Here is a 17,398-nt window from a genome sequence, read left to right on the forward strand (position 1 = left end):
TAATAATATGTTCTTTAAGAAGGTCAAAGGGTGTTTCTAGAGGCGTGTTGATTGACTTACTACAGTGGTACTACCTTTCCATTTCCTCCTCTATCATTTTCATCGTCTGCCTCTTTCTTATCAATGAACGCCGAGGAAAGAAGTCACACAACACAAACATGTATCCTTCATGAAGTCCAAACAGTATGCACAAATACGTGTTGAAGGTGAGTGTGTGTGTTGTGATTAATTGCTGAGTCACCACTCTAACAGATCAATGGTGACGCCAGCGTCTTTTGCTGTCGAGCACAGACCCTCCTGTGTCAGGGTTTGCTGAAGGAGCAAAAGTTATCACGGTGCGTTTATTGAAAGCTTCTTTAAGAGTCTTTCAGAAATGGATTTGCAGACAGCGTAGGAGTTGAGAGAAAGACAAGGACGTTCAGAAGATTGCAATGAAGAGAGGTTGAAACGGAGTCCTTGTAGAGAGACGAAGCATTTCTCTAATGTTACTCTTTCTTATCTCATGATAGAGAGCCCTCCTCTCCACCTGTGCTCGATCCAAAGTAAAGGTTAAAGGATGAGCTTCGTGCTTTCTTAGACCCCAACTGTAATCTGTGACCGAGTTTACCCTGGCATTTTTTAATCTGGCTAATGTAAACACTCCAGGCTGTTTACAGAAACCTGGATTAGCTGTTATCCTGGGCTGGAGGAAAACTCCCTACATCCATCTGATGTTTTTATCTGTGTTTTCCCTGAAGCACCTCACTGCGGTCGATCCCAGTGAGGTATTTAAAGCACTGCTAGATAATAGAGTAAGGGTGGTCCATTCTTCCTCCCCTCTTTTAGATATTGCACAAAAAAGTGTTCACAGATTATTCCTGTAAATACCAACGAGGCTCGTGATTTGATATTGTCCGCCCCGGGCTTTCTGCAGCGTCTCTCATATTGTTTTCCCCTGATGGCCACAGGAGGTGATGGAAGTTTGATGACTTGAAAATGGGTCATTTGCATACAGGCAACACATTAAACCTCCCGTCTCGACTGCAAGCAAATGTTCAATATCACTAAATTGGAGAACATTGTTATTTTAAGCGTGTTCCGAAAGCAAAATGACACAAGGTCCAGTTGTGGCGCATGTATGTTTGTTTGCCTCAGGAGAAATCACGCGACTCATGCAGCATTATTCAATTACAGAGATTTTAATTAATGTGCTTTTAGGGGGTTTCCTGGTCTATAGGCTATCGCTCCTACACATCATATGTGATGGGCTAAAGAGGCGGGACATCTCCAATCAGTTGTCCAATCAAAACAGAGGGTGACTGCATGAATAGAGGTGCTGCAGCACAAGAGAAATAAAGAGCTTTTTGAACATTAAAGCATGGAGACATGTCCCAGTGGAGACACAGAATACTAAAAAGATGTCAGCTTTAAAGACATTTTCTGGAATGTAATGATGAAATCTTCTTAATAGTGAACTTTTATTCATTTTTTGAGAAATAATGAACATAAAACTGAGGAAATATTCCTGAAGCATGTTGTGTTTACTTTAAATAAAGGAGGATTTGTTTACCTTTGTGCTCGTCGCTGAAGTAGCTGAAGTAGGTCGGGCAGGTTATTGTAACCACCTCCCCGACCCTGGCTGAGGGCCAGCAGGCGATGATGTCCCACATGCCCTGGCAACCTTCCAGCAGGAGACAGCATCATTAACATGACATCACACACACACACACACACACACACACACACACACACACACACACACACACACACACACACACACACACACACACACACACACACACACACACACACACACACACACACACACACACACACACACACACACACACACACACACACACACACACACACACACACACACACACACACACACACACACACACACACACACACACACACACACACACACACACACACACACACACACACACACACACACACCTTCTTTAAATCCTTTTAATATTTGAAATCAAAGTCAAAGCACCGTTCAGAACTTGAAAAAATACAAACACAAGGGATGACCTACTTCTGAGACGGATGGATTTCGGAGGTTAAAAAAAGGGAACACAGTTAGGAACAATTTCTGTAGACATCTCTAAGTGAGCGCCGTGACACCAGAGTACACATCCTGTCAAGAAATATGAATTTACGCCTGCTCTGTTTCAAGGAAGCCGAGGTTTTGCTGGACAATCTGTATATTTAATACGTTGCATAACTAAACGTATGGTTTCTCACAAATGCACCCCTGCTAATTCATTTATCAGAACTGTGACCTGTGGGAGGTCCGCACTACCTTCCTGAGGAGGAAGCAGATAGCAGAGAATTATTGCAGAGATAAGAAGGAGCTGCACGCAACCCACGTGTATTATTAAAAAGAGACCAAATGGAGATATTACTGAAGCATTCAGAGTGAACCGTGTGTACATTATATTATTCCCAGTATGTAACGCTCCCTTCAGTCATGACATGTTATCATTCCTATTTCCATTACCTGGAGGGGCGATAGTGTGCAGGAATACCATCATTGCCTCGTTCTAGGTTGTGTTCTTGCTTTAACCTTACATTATATGCCACCTCCTGCCCTCGTGGTTTTAAATGGACCAGCACACTCAGGTGTTTTTCATTATTAGACCTCCTTTTAAGATGCAGACTGGGAATAATAAAACAGAAAGAGGTTGTGTCTTGGCAATACTTTCTTCCAACTACCTACACATTTTATAGATATTAGATATTTTTAGATATCAGTAGTTAAGTAAAAATTGCCACAGCAGGTGATGGTCACTCGTATATCAAATAAAAGCAATGTGTCTCTGCAGAAACCGAGGCCTGCCTGCTATAGTAGAGCCGTCACCTCACTGTATCATTACACTACCTCACACTTATGCCCTTTCCCATTTACCTCTAAATAGCCTCGTGCATGCTCTAAAAACAGAGAGAGGAAAATATGTTTTGGAGAATGACCTGAAGTGACGTTTCCAAAGCTGCTGTCCTCACAGCGCTCCTTCTCAAGCTCGATCTCGTTCACCACGTCGCACATCTGCACCGAAAACACCTGTGGAACGAGGCAGAAAGCACATTTAAGTGTCAAAGTTTGAATATGCTTTCATCCCGCCGCAATTAGACACAGAGAGACATATTCTGAGGGTTACATTCCACCGAGCATGTGCTGGTAAATATTTAATGTAACATTTCCCTTCATCGCATTCCTGCAGCGATGGCCTTTGACGCCATGTTTTCCCATTAGAAAGAACCCCGGGCTAATAATACACAGAAATGTCTGAAATCCCTCTTGCCGGGCAAATAGATGCTATCATGGAAATGGATTAGGAAGTGGAGAAGGGAGCCGCTGAGTAATCTACTGCGATTGTTCATCTGTGTCAACAAAGGCTGAGAAATGCAGGCTGACAGCCGCTGGTGGAGAGCCGGTGGGTCAATGAAACTCTGAGACGAGCGGCGAGGAGCGGGAGAAGGTCAGTGGAGATGCAAAGAGAATATTCATGAACTCCAACAGAAGAGAAGAGCCTGCGACTGAAGCTACAAAATGTTCAACGCAGTAAAGGTTACAGGAGAAGCCAAAAACAAATGAAACTTCACAAACTCCAGTCCTGCTTATTGGTGCTTCCATGTCTTTTTCATGAGCTTCCAAATGTGACGTGATAATTAAAGAGGCCCTTTTATGCTTTTGGGGGGTTTCCCTTTCACTTAGAGAGTCATATATGTTTTTATGCATGTCAATGGTCTGCAGAGGCTAAAATCCCAAAGTTATTTACTTCCAGAACGGCGTAACACATCTATTAGCAAGTGCTCCAAGAGGTGGGACATCTCTAAGCTGTTGACCAATCAAAACAGAGCTGCGAGCTAACCAATCAGAGCAGACTCTGGTTTCAGACAGAGGGTGAAAAGAGGTGCTGCAGCACAGGCAGTATGAGAAACATAAAGAGCTTTTTGAGCATTAGAGGCACTAAATATGAAGCTGAAAATGTGCAGATTATGTCCTCTTTAAATGCCCTGTTTAATCCAGTGTTGAGCTGACAAGTAAACAGGATCCTGTTTCACCTCAGATAGACAAACACAACAAATCCTCATCAATGAATGACACAGCTACGCCCTTGCCCTCAGTGTTTCTCACAGCCCTGCTGAGTAAATGCATTGTGGTGTAATAGCTCAATGTAATGAGGCAGAATAAACCCAGACCTAACCTTGTTTATCATTTACAAACAGGCGTTAGTACACTGTTTACCATTCCTGCTGTGATAGCTGTGCAGGAATATTTAGGAGCAAACAAACACATTACTGGGATTTCTGCAAGGACAACTTCAGAGACTCAATTCCCACAGTGGTACACAGTCATCCAAGACATGTGTAGAGAGGGCTTCTTTTCAAATGTTACCTTGGATGGGTTTTTTCTCTAAATTTGACAATCTTAGTAAGTCTCACAGTTTGGATGTTCATACTGATGGTTCATTTTAAGCCATGATGTGCAAAGGTGTATGAGGATTCAGGGTTTTCATAAGTTTGACATGATAATGATGAAGGACCTTGAACAGGGTAAGGTCTCAAATTAAGCTTGTTTTAAGGAATTATGATTACAGGCAGGCATAGAAAGACAGCCAGCCAGATGGAGGTACAGGAAAACAAAAACTGAGCCGATTTACTTCATGTACAACTAGGATGATAGGGAGCAGGTGAGCGGAGGGTCGGGTTAATTGTGGGGTTATTGTAGGGAAAGAAAGAGGGGGTAGTGATATGGCTGAGGCAGGTGGAAAAGCCAAAAGGGCATTTGGTTGCCGGGTAGAAAATTGGCAACTTCTAAAAGCAAAGTGTGACACGTCCAGGGTTTCATATTGGAAGTCCATTTTGAAGAGCATGATGACATGATTTTACACTAGTTTGGAGGCCAATCCTGGTCCAATATATAGTCTAACATGTGTGAAATTAACAATATTTACACATGCATATTCATCATCAGATCCTTACAGTGTAATTTAAATTAAAAAAGGGTGAATATTGACCTGAACAACCTCCTAACTCGGCACGAGAAGACATCATAAAGTCCAAATAGCTTAATCTAAGAGCAGACCCAAATAAAAATCAATCTGAGAGGGGTGGATGTGCAGGTGGTGGGATGGGCGGAGAAGCTCAGGTGTGGGTAATGAGGTTAGACAGGCAGGGAGCTGATTGGCTGAAGATCACCTCTGGGAGCAGGGAATGATCCGATTGGCTGGAAAAGAACCTCAGGGAACAGGGAGGGTCTAAAGAGGCTGATTGAGAGCAGGTGTGTAGGAGGGGAAAAGAGGGGAATGAGAACAGGACACACAGGGGAGACCTTGGAGCCCTTCCCATTCTTCTGTTTGTGTCATTGATTCCTTTCAAGAGGATTGAGGAGAGAGGAGTCAGGGAACAGATATTCAATAAATTGAGACATCCTTTCCTCGGAGACGTCACTTCAGCATCTGCCGTCCATTGTTCTGTGTTTCATGATTTGTTAGAACAGGTTTTAATTACAACTTAAAGGCCTTTTTAATTCAATTCACAGCGAGGCAAAATGTGAGGAGAATAGAGGTCACAGATTTCAAACTTTTTAAATATTTGATTGCCTTCACATATTTTATTTGGCACTACAACTTTGAGCAGGAGAGAATGGAGAAAGGAAAAGGACTTATGGTCACGGACATGACAGTTATTGAAGCTTTTTTGTGTCACAAAAGTATTTCATGTTTCTCTGAAGGGAGAAATCTTACACATAAGAGCTTCAAGGATTTAAAGGTAAATGAGACTGACTTTCCAAAACACTGCTGTAGCTGTCTTCTAAAATAAGGACTCTTTCTGTTCGCCGGTGGTCGTCACCCTAGCTAAATGAGCTATAGGCTGTACAACAACACAGCCTCAAAGGCATCAGTTACCTGTAGTTAAACATTAATGGAAAATATAAAGAGCTTACAGCATGTCATACCTCCATGTTATCACTGCTCCACAGCCTCAGTCATTGCCTCACTCCCCACTAATGGACGAGGTCACCCTGACACTATCACAATCCACAGCACTTTGCTCTCAGGAGTCTTCGACCGATTACAGCAGAAAATCCGACGTATCCTGAGGTAACAGCAGCCGGGAGGCATCTGCTAACATCTTCCTGTGCAGATCAGCAGACCGAGGAGGAAATCACATGTTGGTCGAACCCCTCAGTAACCTTATTTCTTAGCATGAAATTCATTGTTGGGCAACTTTACAGCAGAGCACTCGACGGAGGATTTGAGTCCAAAAGCCCCTCAGAGAAGCTTAACCAGCTTCAGTCCAATCCAGAAATGCTCCACAAAGTAATAAGTAGTAAACAAGGTTCAAAGTCAACTTAAATATTGTGCTCCACAGGGCATAAAGTGAATGACGCTTCTGTTGTAGGTTTGAACTCTAAACTAAAACCCAGAAACGTAGACACTTGTTTGCGTTTATCCCACTGGACTTTCCCGAGAGTGCCCTTGCGATGCTAACTTCAGGGTTATCCTACTAATCATCACTGCACCACTCCATGCTGACTCACGGTCACACTGTCATGCCTTACTGGGACACTAGACAGGTCTAAAATGCCTGCTGTGAAAGACAAGGGCTAATCACACAACTCAGTAGATGGCTTCTCTCCAAACTCCAGCTAAGAACCCAGAGTCCCAGTTTAATTGGATATGAAATTGGAGAGACGTTTTTGTTTCTTCAGGCATTTGGAGAATGCAAACCAGTGGCAACAAACTTTTCATTTACTCTTTTAATGCTGCGAAAACAGCAGGGAATAAAGTCTCTCATCGAGGGTGGGGGGATAGACATGATACAGGAATCTCTGCAAGGACCTGTAGAAGGCTGCTGGGATCAAACTCTCCTCGTAGTTTATTAGTTCATATTCACGCATGTATACAGAGCCAGAACACACAAAGCGGGAGTCGGCAGCAGTGGATTCTGTACGAGGGATTTATGCTTGAATTCAAAACCCTGATGACATGCGTATACTAAGTGCCCAAAGATGCTGTAATAGCTACACTTTGATTCATTAACTTAATGGGCAATAAATCACAGCCCAAACAATGCAGATAATAAATTATCTTAGGGACTGGCACAGTGTCTCCATGAGCAAAACATCCCATAAATACCTGCCAGCACTGAGAGTCCGCTCATCACGAGGGCTGCCAGGCTTCACATTTTTAATGTCATTTCAAATGCTCTTGCTTTGTTTGAGATAACGATCAAGTATAACATGAGGAGTGCTGAGAGGAAAATGGACAGAGTGTCCTCACAATGCAGAGTAATGTGTTTATCCTACACTTCACTGGAGAGCAACATCCACCGTCTGCTGCTCAGGCCTCATGTTGTTCCACTGAGTGCGTGCATCGGACTCTTCCAGCCAAACAAACCTGACAGGAAATGATAATGTGTGTGCATCTCCCAAGGGTGTCAAATAAATACAATAGTTCTAGGAAACAGACTTATTAGTTTTCTAAAGATTGACACGATTAATAACACTCTGAAGTGCGTGCATGAAGTTACACATAGCCAATTAGCTTAGCATAAAGAAGGACACAGGCGGGAAACATCTAACCGTGCCGACAGGTGTCAAGAAACATGCTTAGCAGCCCCTACAAAGCTGTAACACATTATCGTGCTTGTATAATCGCAGCTCTAACAGACAGAGATTTGTGCTGAGACCAATTCTCTCCAGGCGCTGTGGCACAGCTCTTGGTAAATTCCAACCGTAACCTGAGTGTGGGCTCACTAAATGGAGATGTTCACATTATGTTATTATAAAGCCGGAAGGTGAAAGGCACAAAGTGGTGAAGCATCAGTGCTCGACTCACTAAAATATGTCAACACATGACGTATGGGGTTGATCTTTTTAAGCCTCGGGGTGGGCCAGACATCTGACAGAAGTGAGGAGCACATTTTCACACAGTCACTTGGATGTTCACAGTCTATTCTGACTGGAAATCGCTGCACCGACAAACGTTTAAGGCAGGCATGCTGATTGTCAAATGACTAAAATGTTATCTAAATACAAAACCAGCAGCCAGCCATAATCTGAAATATAAAGGAAGACAATTCTGTTCATTTTCAGGTTAATATTTGTATTGTGTCTCTGCTGTGACATGTTTTCATGCTTTAATGTTCACAAAGCTCTTTATTTTTCCTCACACTGCCTGTGCTGTGTGGGAGAGAAACTCCCTCCGGAGGGAACAGAGGGATTTCAGCCTTTGCAGACCATTTACAAGCAGAAAACCTATGAAACAGGAAATGGAAAGCCCAAAAACCATTACAGAGCCTCTAAAGGACTGTCTTTACTAAAATGATCTGTTGTCTTTCCTTCTCATCGTCATAGATCTACCTGTCAGAAATAAAATGCAGAAGTTAAATCATGTCAGGAGTTGTGTGCAGTGACTGGAACAGCAGCAGGGCACTTCTTAATCGAGATAAAATATATGACACAAGCCCATAATGAACAGAACAGAAACCCAAGGCAACTTGGAGCAGGGCAAAATGTATTCTGATCGTGCTGCAGGAAGATGGATGGTTTCATTTAGAAGTCCCTCAAAGACTGTTTATTTAATTACCACCATGCATACAAGTGCTCATATGCCAACAGAAATTCCTGCAGCAAAGCCCCACTGCACTGCAATGAGACTTAGTTTTCACCAAAGGCTAACGCACACACACTTTCCCTAAAACAACGTGAAGAAATAGGGATTTTAGTTCAGTTAAATGATTGTGCATACCCCATTTGTAAGATGTCAGTACTTTTCTGTGCTTAGAAGTTTTCACCAGATACTAATTAAGCTAGAGTAATACATCCAATTCAACAGTATGACCTTCAGTAAATGAAAAACACTTTGAAAAGGCTTCTGATTCAGACTGGGTCTTTAGGGTCTATAGTCAACAATCAAGAGAAAATTAAAGAGTTTAATAAAAACAGATTGACTTCTGACGACAAGCAGAAGTGCGTAGACTCATAGACAGATCTGATGGGTGTTTAATGACAATTTGAGCTGAGGAAAACACTTAACACTTGTGAGGTGTATTAAATCGATTCATATGCAAAGTTAGGTACTCTCTGAGGTCATAGGAAGAATGTTGGGTAATTGGAGGTCGCATAACAACATCTGCAATACGGCAGGGGGACCCTATGAACGGATACATGTCACTTTAGTGGGGCACACATTGTTATTGATCACCTCATGTGGGCACACACACTTTGGACACGCACACACATTTTCACCCATAAAGTGCATGCACAAAGAGAGTTCGGGGGACTTCCACAATTGGCTCTGGGAACCTCGTATTGCCCGTGTTGGTGTCTGATACTATGCTGTTTGTAATAAACCTTATTAAGCTGGTGTCTCCGGAGAGTTCTTCATCATCTTCACAAACATCGCTACAAGATATACCTCACTTGTTTAATTTGCAGTTTTCCTAAGGAAAGATGATATATGACTCTTAATACACGGACGAATAAACATTTGCACTGCAGCAATGACTGCACAATATATCATAATAACATGAACTGTCACAACGATTCATACAACGGAACAGTCCTGCAAAATAATGATCTAAATGTGGCTCTAAACGCGCTTTTCCTGCGTGTACAGTGTAAAAAAGTGGCTTTAATGTCCATGCAAACTAATAATTACTGGCTTAAATGAACTCATTCTGCACCACAAAGCGTTTAATATTAAAAAAAATAAGCCTTTTCATTAAGGATCTCCTACTTACTTTAGGCAGAAATCCGTAGAAGAGCAGTAGAAAGAAAAGCTGGGAAGCATCCATTCTGTCTTTAGTTCTTAGAGCTTTCTCAATAAAGATAAGTCCCGTGTGGATACGTAAAAGTGTGTGTGAAGAAAGCGTGTGTGTTTTATGCGTGTTCCTGCAGAGAGATGATCCGCTGCTGCCTCTCCATCGGACTGCGCTTCTGCCTGTGCGTAAAGAGCTGCTTCTGTATCCGCCTCCTATATCCCCTTTAATTCACAACTCCTCCAGACTGTGTCCCAGGAGGCAGTCTGTTAACTAGGCTGTCAGGATGGTGATGGACTAATGTGGTTAAAGGAAGATGCTGTAAGTAAGAGGACATGTAATTGTTCTGGAAGTGACTCCTCTTCACTTCTGTGATGTCAGTTTTCAGGTCTCCAACCAAACATAGAGCACATTTCAATTAAATGTTAGAGAAAAACTGCATCTATTCACTAATGATATGCACGTTTTAGAAGATGGTTTGTCGTGATAAACAGTAGGGGGCGCTAATTCCGTAGTGTCAGTCAAGGAAATGCAACAAGATGGATATGTGATATATTTCGTTGTATAAAATTGAGGGTGGTTTCAGTCTCTTAATTGCACACAGATCTTTACATCTCTTTAAGTCCTAAGCTTCCTGGGTTGGTTTCAAGTGCATTTGGCAAATACAGCTTTGTTATTCAGTGCTTTTCTGCCAGATGCAAACATATCAAACTTTGCACAAGGCTGATGAACATTGGTGCCAATATGAGCATCAAATAAATACAACAAATTCTGTAAAACTTAAATTCCACATGTGAAAATGCAGAAATATGCACAGAGAGGCCGAGAGCTAGAGGGATTTCTCTGTGCCCCTCTGGCTAATTGAAAAATGAAGCTGCATGACATGTGAAGCAAGCAGTAAGAACTATATATATATATCGAGATGCACTTTCTAATCAGCTGTTTGGTTTGCATGATGAAAAAAGTCCATTTACCAAAATTGCACCGACTCATCATCTTGTAATTGCTAATGCATAAAGATGAGAATGGTGCAATCACAATTAAGATGTCGCCAACAAAACATCAGAACACAGAGAGGAGAAGACAGATGAAGTGCCCTCCATGACAAGTAGGTTCAATATAGAGAAAACAATAATCTGTCCCTTGTGCCAGAGCCCTGCATCCCTCCTGGGTTACAGTCTGCAGCATTAGACAGCCATCTCCTCCATCTCCTCCATCTTCTCCAGCCGTATTTCCACTCTCATGCTGTCAGTGTCACCGCTGATCGACCCGCTCTCACAGCTGACCGGACCTCACAGCACAGCTTTAAGCTCAGTCTCTGTGACAGGCCCAGTCCACCCTGCCAGGCATTGCTCTGCATGAGCCCATTAATATTGATGGGAAAATATGTTTTGCACAAGCCAATATACCAAAAAAGTTTAATTTCATCTGGGTTTCTTCGTGAGATCATAGGTTACTTTTGTTGAGTGGCATTGCCCAAGTTTACCTTGAATGTCTTTTATTTTTCCATATCCCATGTACAGCACATGTGTACTCTATAGCACGTGCTTGCAGTAGTGCATATTATGGTATGTATGACAGCAAACTCAAATCAAAACTTCTATATGGAAATCAACCATCACCTATTTCTTATTTACCTGTAAAAGTCCAAATGTCTTTCAAATAGAAGGACTTTCTAAGTCATTACATGAGAAAGATATCTCAAGTTTCTATTAGCGATTCATATTTGACCTTTGCTCAATAAATGATAGATTAAAATCCTATAATAGTGTACCATATTATTTACAAGTAAGGGAAATCTGTTTCTTCATAGGTCTCAGACAATGGAAGAATGAGTAACCATCTTTGGCATAACTAGCATCGAGAATGGGAGGATGAAGCCCTCTTTATTAGTCCCATACCGTATTATTTAACAAGCAGCCAGCCTAGTTTCCATTTACTTGGCTAAACTTAAAGATAACGTTAGCCTAGCCTAGCCTAGCCTAGTTTAGGCGACTGCATTTTGAACTCTGCACAATTAAAGGCTTATAATCTGAAATAGCCCAACATTAAAAGGTGACTAGCTGTTACAAACATACAACATTAACTTCAGACAACTTTTGACGACGTGCTTTTCTACTTTTTGTAAGTTGCAGTAACCACCATAAAAAGTTATATTGTATTTTCTCCCTACAGAAGTTTTACTAAAGAAATCGAAGGAACAAAAGGAATTACATTTCTTTTCATGGTATTTTGGATTCTATCTTCAATATTCCAGCTGTTTAAATATGTGAAAGGAGTTTTGCAGACATTACTGTAGACGAAATGTAATATAAACATTAATAAATGTGTGGAGGATTTTGCTCTCAAAGTGGATCTATATTTCATCTGCTTGTATTGTTTGGAACAATGAAGCTGGACAATCAGCAAAGTGAAACTGGGTCTGCAATATGCCCTCCTTCATTGTAAACCCTGTTATTGTATCCTCACAATGCTTTTCCAGTAATCCCAAACAATGTGGCTGCTGTCTATCATTTCTACCTTCTCTGTTCTGCTTCCATTAATAAAAAAAACCTTAACCCAAGGTGAAGGTGAGAGCATTAGTGTGTGTAGTGTGTATTAATATGTTGTGTGTGTAAGCGTCAGTGACTCAAACACGTGTGAGCTGGATGTTCCCCAACTGAGTGAATTGAGTAAGAATGAAATGTGAGTTTCTGTCTGCGTCTTTTGGACAACAAACATACAATCCACATACATGTATTCCTTACAAACGACATGTATTTATTACTATCGCTGGAACTGCATTTCATTTGCAATCCTGTAAGACAAAGCCGTAAACCTTCGAACATCCCTTTGTAATCTATGTAGGATGGGGAATAATGAGTATGCCATTATTGATTCAGATCAAGTAAAAGGTATGAATGGAGTACAAATGAATGGGAGAGCAGCCAGAGTGGTGCATTGGGTGTTTAGCTTCAGCAAAAGGCACAACTGTGGTGGAAAGAAAGTAAAACAACTTGAGATGAGATTCAAATCAATATTTCTGGACGGCAACATCAAGTAGACAATCATGCTTTTTGGATTGCTCTTTCCAAGATGGACCTACATTGATGCCTCTCCATGTTGTATTACACCTATTTGCGTCAAACAGCCTCCTTTCAAACGGCTGTTTGTCTAATTTGTACTGCAGGCGCTGACTGGGACTCTCAAATGTTGTTAAAAGGTGAGAAAATGGTTGGGTGTGATCCTCCTCTCAGTGTCATGAGTCAAATCTATTCCCACCTTTTTGCGCTAGTTATCGAGTCAATACGTTGCTGCAATCAGTGGACAAACTAAAAGAGCCACTTCCTGCACCCTAACACAATTAAAGCAGTCGTTTCCTTGGCCAGGCTGCCTCCTAGGGATGCTCACAGCACAAAAGTACAACCTGGTGACGCACAGAGAACAATGCTGGAACACAGATATACAAATACCCTTTGCCCTGCTGTTCTGGATTTGACTGGACATGTCAGCTTTTGCTAGGTTTACAAAAGAGATGCATTGGCTCAAGAGGGTTGGCTCTGTGGCAAAGTTTGTGCATGTCAGTAACGAGGCAGGCCTTTGTGTCTGGGTGCCAAACTTCAATATCCAGCCATCTGCGTGATCTGAAGGCTTAGGGGTAAGCTCCCTTTGCTTAAAGGCTCTTCATGTCTTAAAGGCCAGTTTGCACTTCGGCTTGGCTTCTGTTTTGTTTGCAGTGGAGATGTTCTAAACATTGCTCCGAGCTGCAGGAAAAAGGGGAGCACATGATAAACATGGTGCAACATAATGGAGGTATAGCGTGGCGGCAGCAATCACATTGACAGCCAACGTGATTTTCGAGGAGCAGCCTGCCAGCTGTGGTACACCCACTCAGCTGTCATTTTCATATATTTGAGCTATACATTCTCATTTAGGTGTGTCTCTGCATGCACCAAACACAAAGCCAAGGACAACGCTGGGTTATATCAAATTTAATGTCACTTTATACATCTCCTGTAAAACATTTAGGAGCAAGATGTTGAATCTCTTACATATACTGTATCTGAAGGTTAGGGTAAACAGTGAGATTTTAAAATGATACATACTGTTCAATAGCTATTTGTCTTTATGCATTTCATGGAGTGAAATTGCTTCTTTTAAGTTAAAGGATCTGCATATTTCCTTCCATATGTGTTGAGTCCACTGTGACGGGAAAAGGGACAAATCACACAAACAAAATTTGCAACGACTTGAAAAGCAATCTGAACCTGAGTGATGGCAGCATCCCCTCAAGGACAAACACAGAGCGTGCTCTCACCTGCGTAATTTACTACTGCATCCATGAAATCATCAGAATGCTGATGCTGTGAGGAGGAAAGTGTGGGATTTATAGTTGTTTTTTTTATCACGGCTGTAAGCTGCCATCAGTAAATGACCTCTTGGAGAGGCTGCTTGAGATTGATCTGCTATCAGGACAAGATGCTTTTAAATGCCTCAACACTGTCCTGACAGGAAGATGAAGCCTGCATAGTGGGAGCAGAGTGACTGTACCAAAGTCAGTGTCACTGTATCCTCCTCCAGCAGAACTCATCTGTTCGTCCAGGTACATTTGTGTCTGTCTTCCACAAAGAGCTGCCTCCTCACTCACGGCTCCCAGAGGGGAGATTAGCTCGGCTGAATGCTGTTTCACAACGAGACCACAACCTTCGCCCCAAAGTAATCATTGTGTTTCTGCAGTGTAAAATGGCTATGGTCTTAACTTGTAATTGAAGGACCTTTGGTTTCACAATGTTTCGATGGAGAAAATGTGATGTGCGGCTGAAGAAATCCTAACTGAAGCTGAATAATCGCTGTGTCTGCTTTAACAAACTGGAATTAAAGAGGTGAAAATAATGCACAAATGATGCAGGCTATAATTGACCACACTGCTTTCCTGATTTATTACCTCAGTAACCAATGAGTTAACGGTCTCAATCACTTTAGCAAGTCGTCTTACAATTATAGTCCCATTTAGAGGAAAACAGACAGAAAGAATGGTTTTCCACAAACAGAAAGATGACGACACAGTGACTACATCTCCAGAATCACAACAAATGTTATGCTGATGTAAACATGAGCATTTGTGTCAACATTTAATTTGTAATCATAGTAATCACGGTTCAAAAGGTCAGCCAAATACTAAAGGTTTGGTTACACACATCCCTGCTGTACAGACAGGTGGGTTTTTCCACTCACAGTTCTCCTACTTCCTGTCTAATCTATAATCCGGTACAGTTAAACATGTGTTCAGCAGGAACTGTGCTGAACATGTTCTTAAAGGACACCTGAAGAGCCGTATGGGCAATCAATATCAGATTGGTCCATTTGCTCAGCACTGCTGAAGAGTGACTGTGTTTGAAGAGCTTTGTTAGAGCTATGATGGATAAAATGTAACATTACTCCGGTGACTCGTTAAATCACATCTGTCTGAGCAGGTTTATAATCACCAGCAAATTACAAAACAAACAGCAAGGAAGCAACAGTGCAGTATGGTTTTCTTTCCAGAGTCCAAGTTGTCTAAAAACTATTACAGGTTTTTGAGAAAGGCATTGCAATCAGATATTCTGTCAGGTATTGATTTGAAATGTCACACCTGTTTGCCGCGGGTCAGCTCCTCTGGTGAGTAGCACACTGCAGGGAGCCAACACCGTTACTTAAAAGCAGCAGGCCTGCAGAGACCTGAGATGAGAGGGAAGATGACTTGATAATACAAAAGTTTGTAAGCATGCTAGGGTTAGCATTTAGCTAAAAGCACCACTGTGAGCCTCAGAGCTGCTAGCATGGCTGAGACTCTGGTTTATGTTTTGTTATCATTATAGAAATAAGCCAACATCCAGCTATTACCATATTACTGCTCATCATAATATCAGGTTGAGTCCATTTAACTTCAAGACATGCCATGTTTCCTCCATCAGTCATGCAGAATCAAATCATGACATGAACTCTGATTTGTCATGGAGGGATGGTCTCCAACAGAAAGCATGCAGCATGATAATTTCAGAGTTTCCAGAATTTAAAAGTCAAGTATTTCTCTGTTTGGAGCAGCGATGACAACATGGGATTGTCTGGTGTAATTACATCACTGCTAGGCTTCGCAGGATGTCCGGGGAAAGAAACAAATAAACAACTAGTCACAATTTGTGCTGCAGGCTCCAGCAACACACAGCTGGTGCGAGCTACAGGCTTAGTGAACACATTAATGGGGATACATTAATACTCCCTGAACCGACAGTGAACCGGGCCCGTTTGCCTGCAGCTGTAGAGCTGTCAGTCACGGGTATGATCCTGATAATAGATGCTGTAGATGAACAGGCAGTGGTTTCCTTTAGTATAAAAAATACTTTGCAGCATACAGTAGAAGAGCTGTCATAAACTGGCATCATGACAAGGGTTTTTCCTGCCTGAAGCATGCTGAGAGAGACTTCACAATGAAAGAAAAGGTGTGTTTTCCTCACCCATCACACAGTCTGTTGCATTTTCTGTGAAACAAAAGTATTAATTATCATATATAAGAAATGATTTAGTGTAAAACAGAGTGTGGTGGTGGCTGGCATGAGCAGAGAGTCGGAGAAGCAAACAGGCTGGAGGATTTGAGGCTGAGGATGATGATCCTCTGAGGTTTACACAACACCGTGGGGAGGAGTGGTTGAGGGGCGGGGGATATACTTCAAGCTGATTGGAGGCAGGTGTGCTGATTGACAGAGGCGGGAAACAGGAGAACTCGGAACAGAGACCACACCCTTGATTCTTAAGTTAAAACGGGCCCTATTTTGCTTTTTGGTCCTCCTTTGGACTGCTTTGTTTACTTGTGGAACATAGTGACATCATTTTGGAACACTCACGCTTCTATTGGCTGGCTCTCCAACATGGCGCTGTCCGTGGTACTGAAACCGAGTGAAGACACACCGTTTTCTAGACCTGTGTCTTACCCTGCTTGCTTTCATGCTCCTTTTGTCCCAGCTTCCCCTGCAGATTTCACAGAGAATTGATTCATTGATTTTAAAACAGTCGTCTTATGATGTCCTCATTATTAAGCCTCCCTGGGGCTATAGTTCAATCAATTCATTCTACTTTATGTAACAGGTTTCCCCCCTAGCAATATTTAACAGCCCCCTCTTTCACTAAAAGTCAATCAAACTATCAAAGTGTTCTGTACTCATTCCTATCACTAATCATTTCCTGTCTGTTCCATAAATCTGCCCAAAGAGCTTACATTAAAGAGCCAATTCAGATATGCAAATAATGGCTAAACACATTTCTCTTCCTCCACGGGTTCAGCATAGTAATTTGTATTGAATTGATGTCTCCAGGATGAGACCTTGACAGGATGTTAGCTCAATTATAAAGAATTAAATGCGGTTTCATATAATTCAGTGAATAAACGTGCCTTAAAGACATCCCAAAGTAACACACCTGTCTTATCCCGGCAGAAAAGCATGGATTTTTTAAATTAATGCCCCTGAAACTAAGATAAAGGCGTTAATATCGTAGCTTTTGACACCTGTATGCACACTGTCCTTTCATCATCACACCAACAGGATTAGTCTTATTGCATCATAGACAATATTGTTTTCTCCTGGGACAGACAGCTGTATTCATTATCCTAAACTGCACTTTT

General features: G+C 41.9%; 1 protein-coding gene across 2 annotated transcripts in view; it reads right to left on the reverse strand.

The window, feature by feature from the left end:
- Nucleotides 1–17,398, reverse strand: part of vipr1b (vasoactive intestinal peptide receptor 1b) — a 37,634-nt gene that overhangs the window by 18,404 nt on the left and 1,832 nt on the right. Inside the window, exons 1-3 of one of the 2 annotated variants that reach the window (XM_063912185.1) lie at nucleotides 9,745–9,921; nucleotides 2,962–3,052; nucleotides 1,550–1,660 (exon numbers count right to left, since the gene is read on the reverse strand). In XM_063912185.1, the coding sequence (XP_063768255.1) occupies nucleotides 1,550–1,660; nucleotides 2,962–3,052; nucleotides 9,745–9,798 (256 nt within the window). In that variant the 5' untranslated portion in view covers nucleotides 9,799–9,921. Of the gene's footprint in view, nucleotides 1–1,549; nucleotides 1,661–2,961; nucleotides 3,053–9,744; nucleotides 9,922–17,398 lie in introns of those variants that run through there. The other variant, XM_063912183.1, reaches the window with a different exon arrangement.

This window comes from Eleginops maclovinus, chromosome 21 (genome assembly GCF_036324505.1).
Source record: "Eleginops maclovinus isolate JMC-PN-2008 ecotype Puerto Natales chromosome 21, JC_Emac_rtc_rv5, whole genome shotgun sequence".
NCBI lineage: Eukaryota > Metazoa > Chordata > Actinopteri > Perciformes > Eleginopidae > Eleginops > Eleginops maclovinus.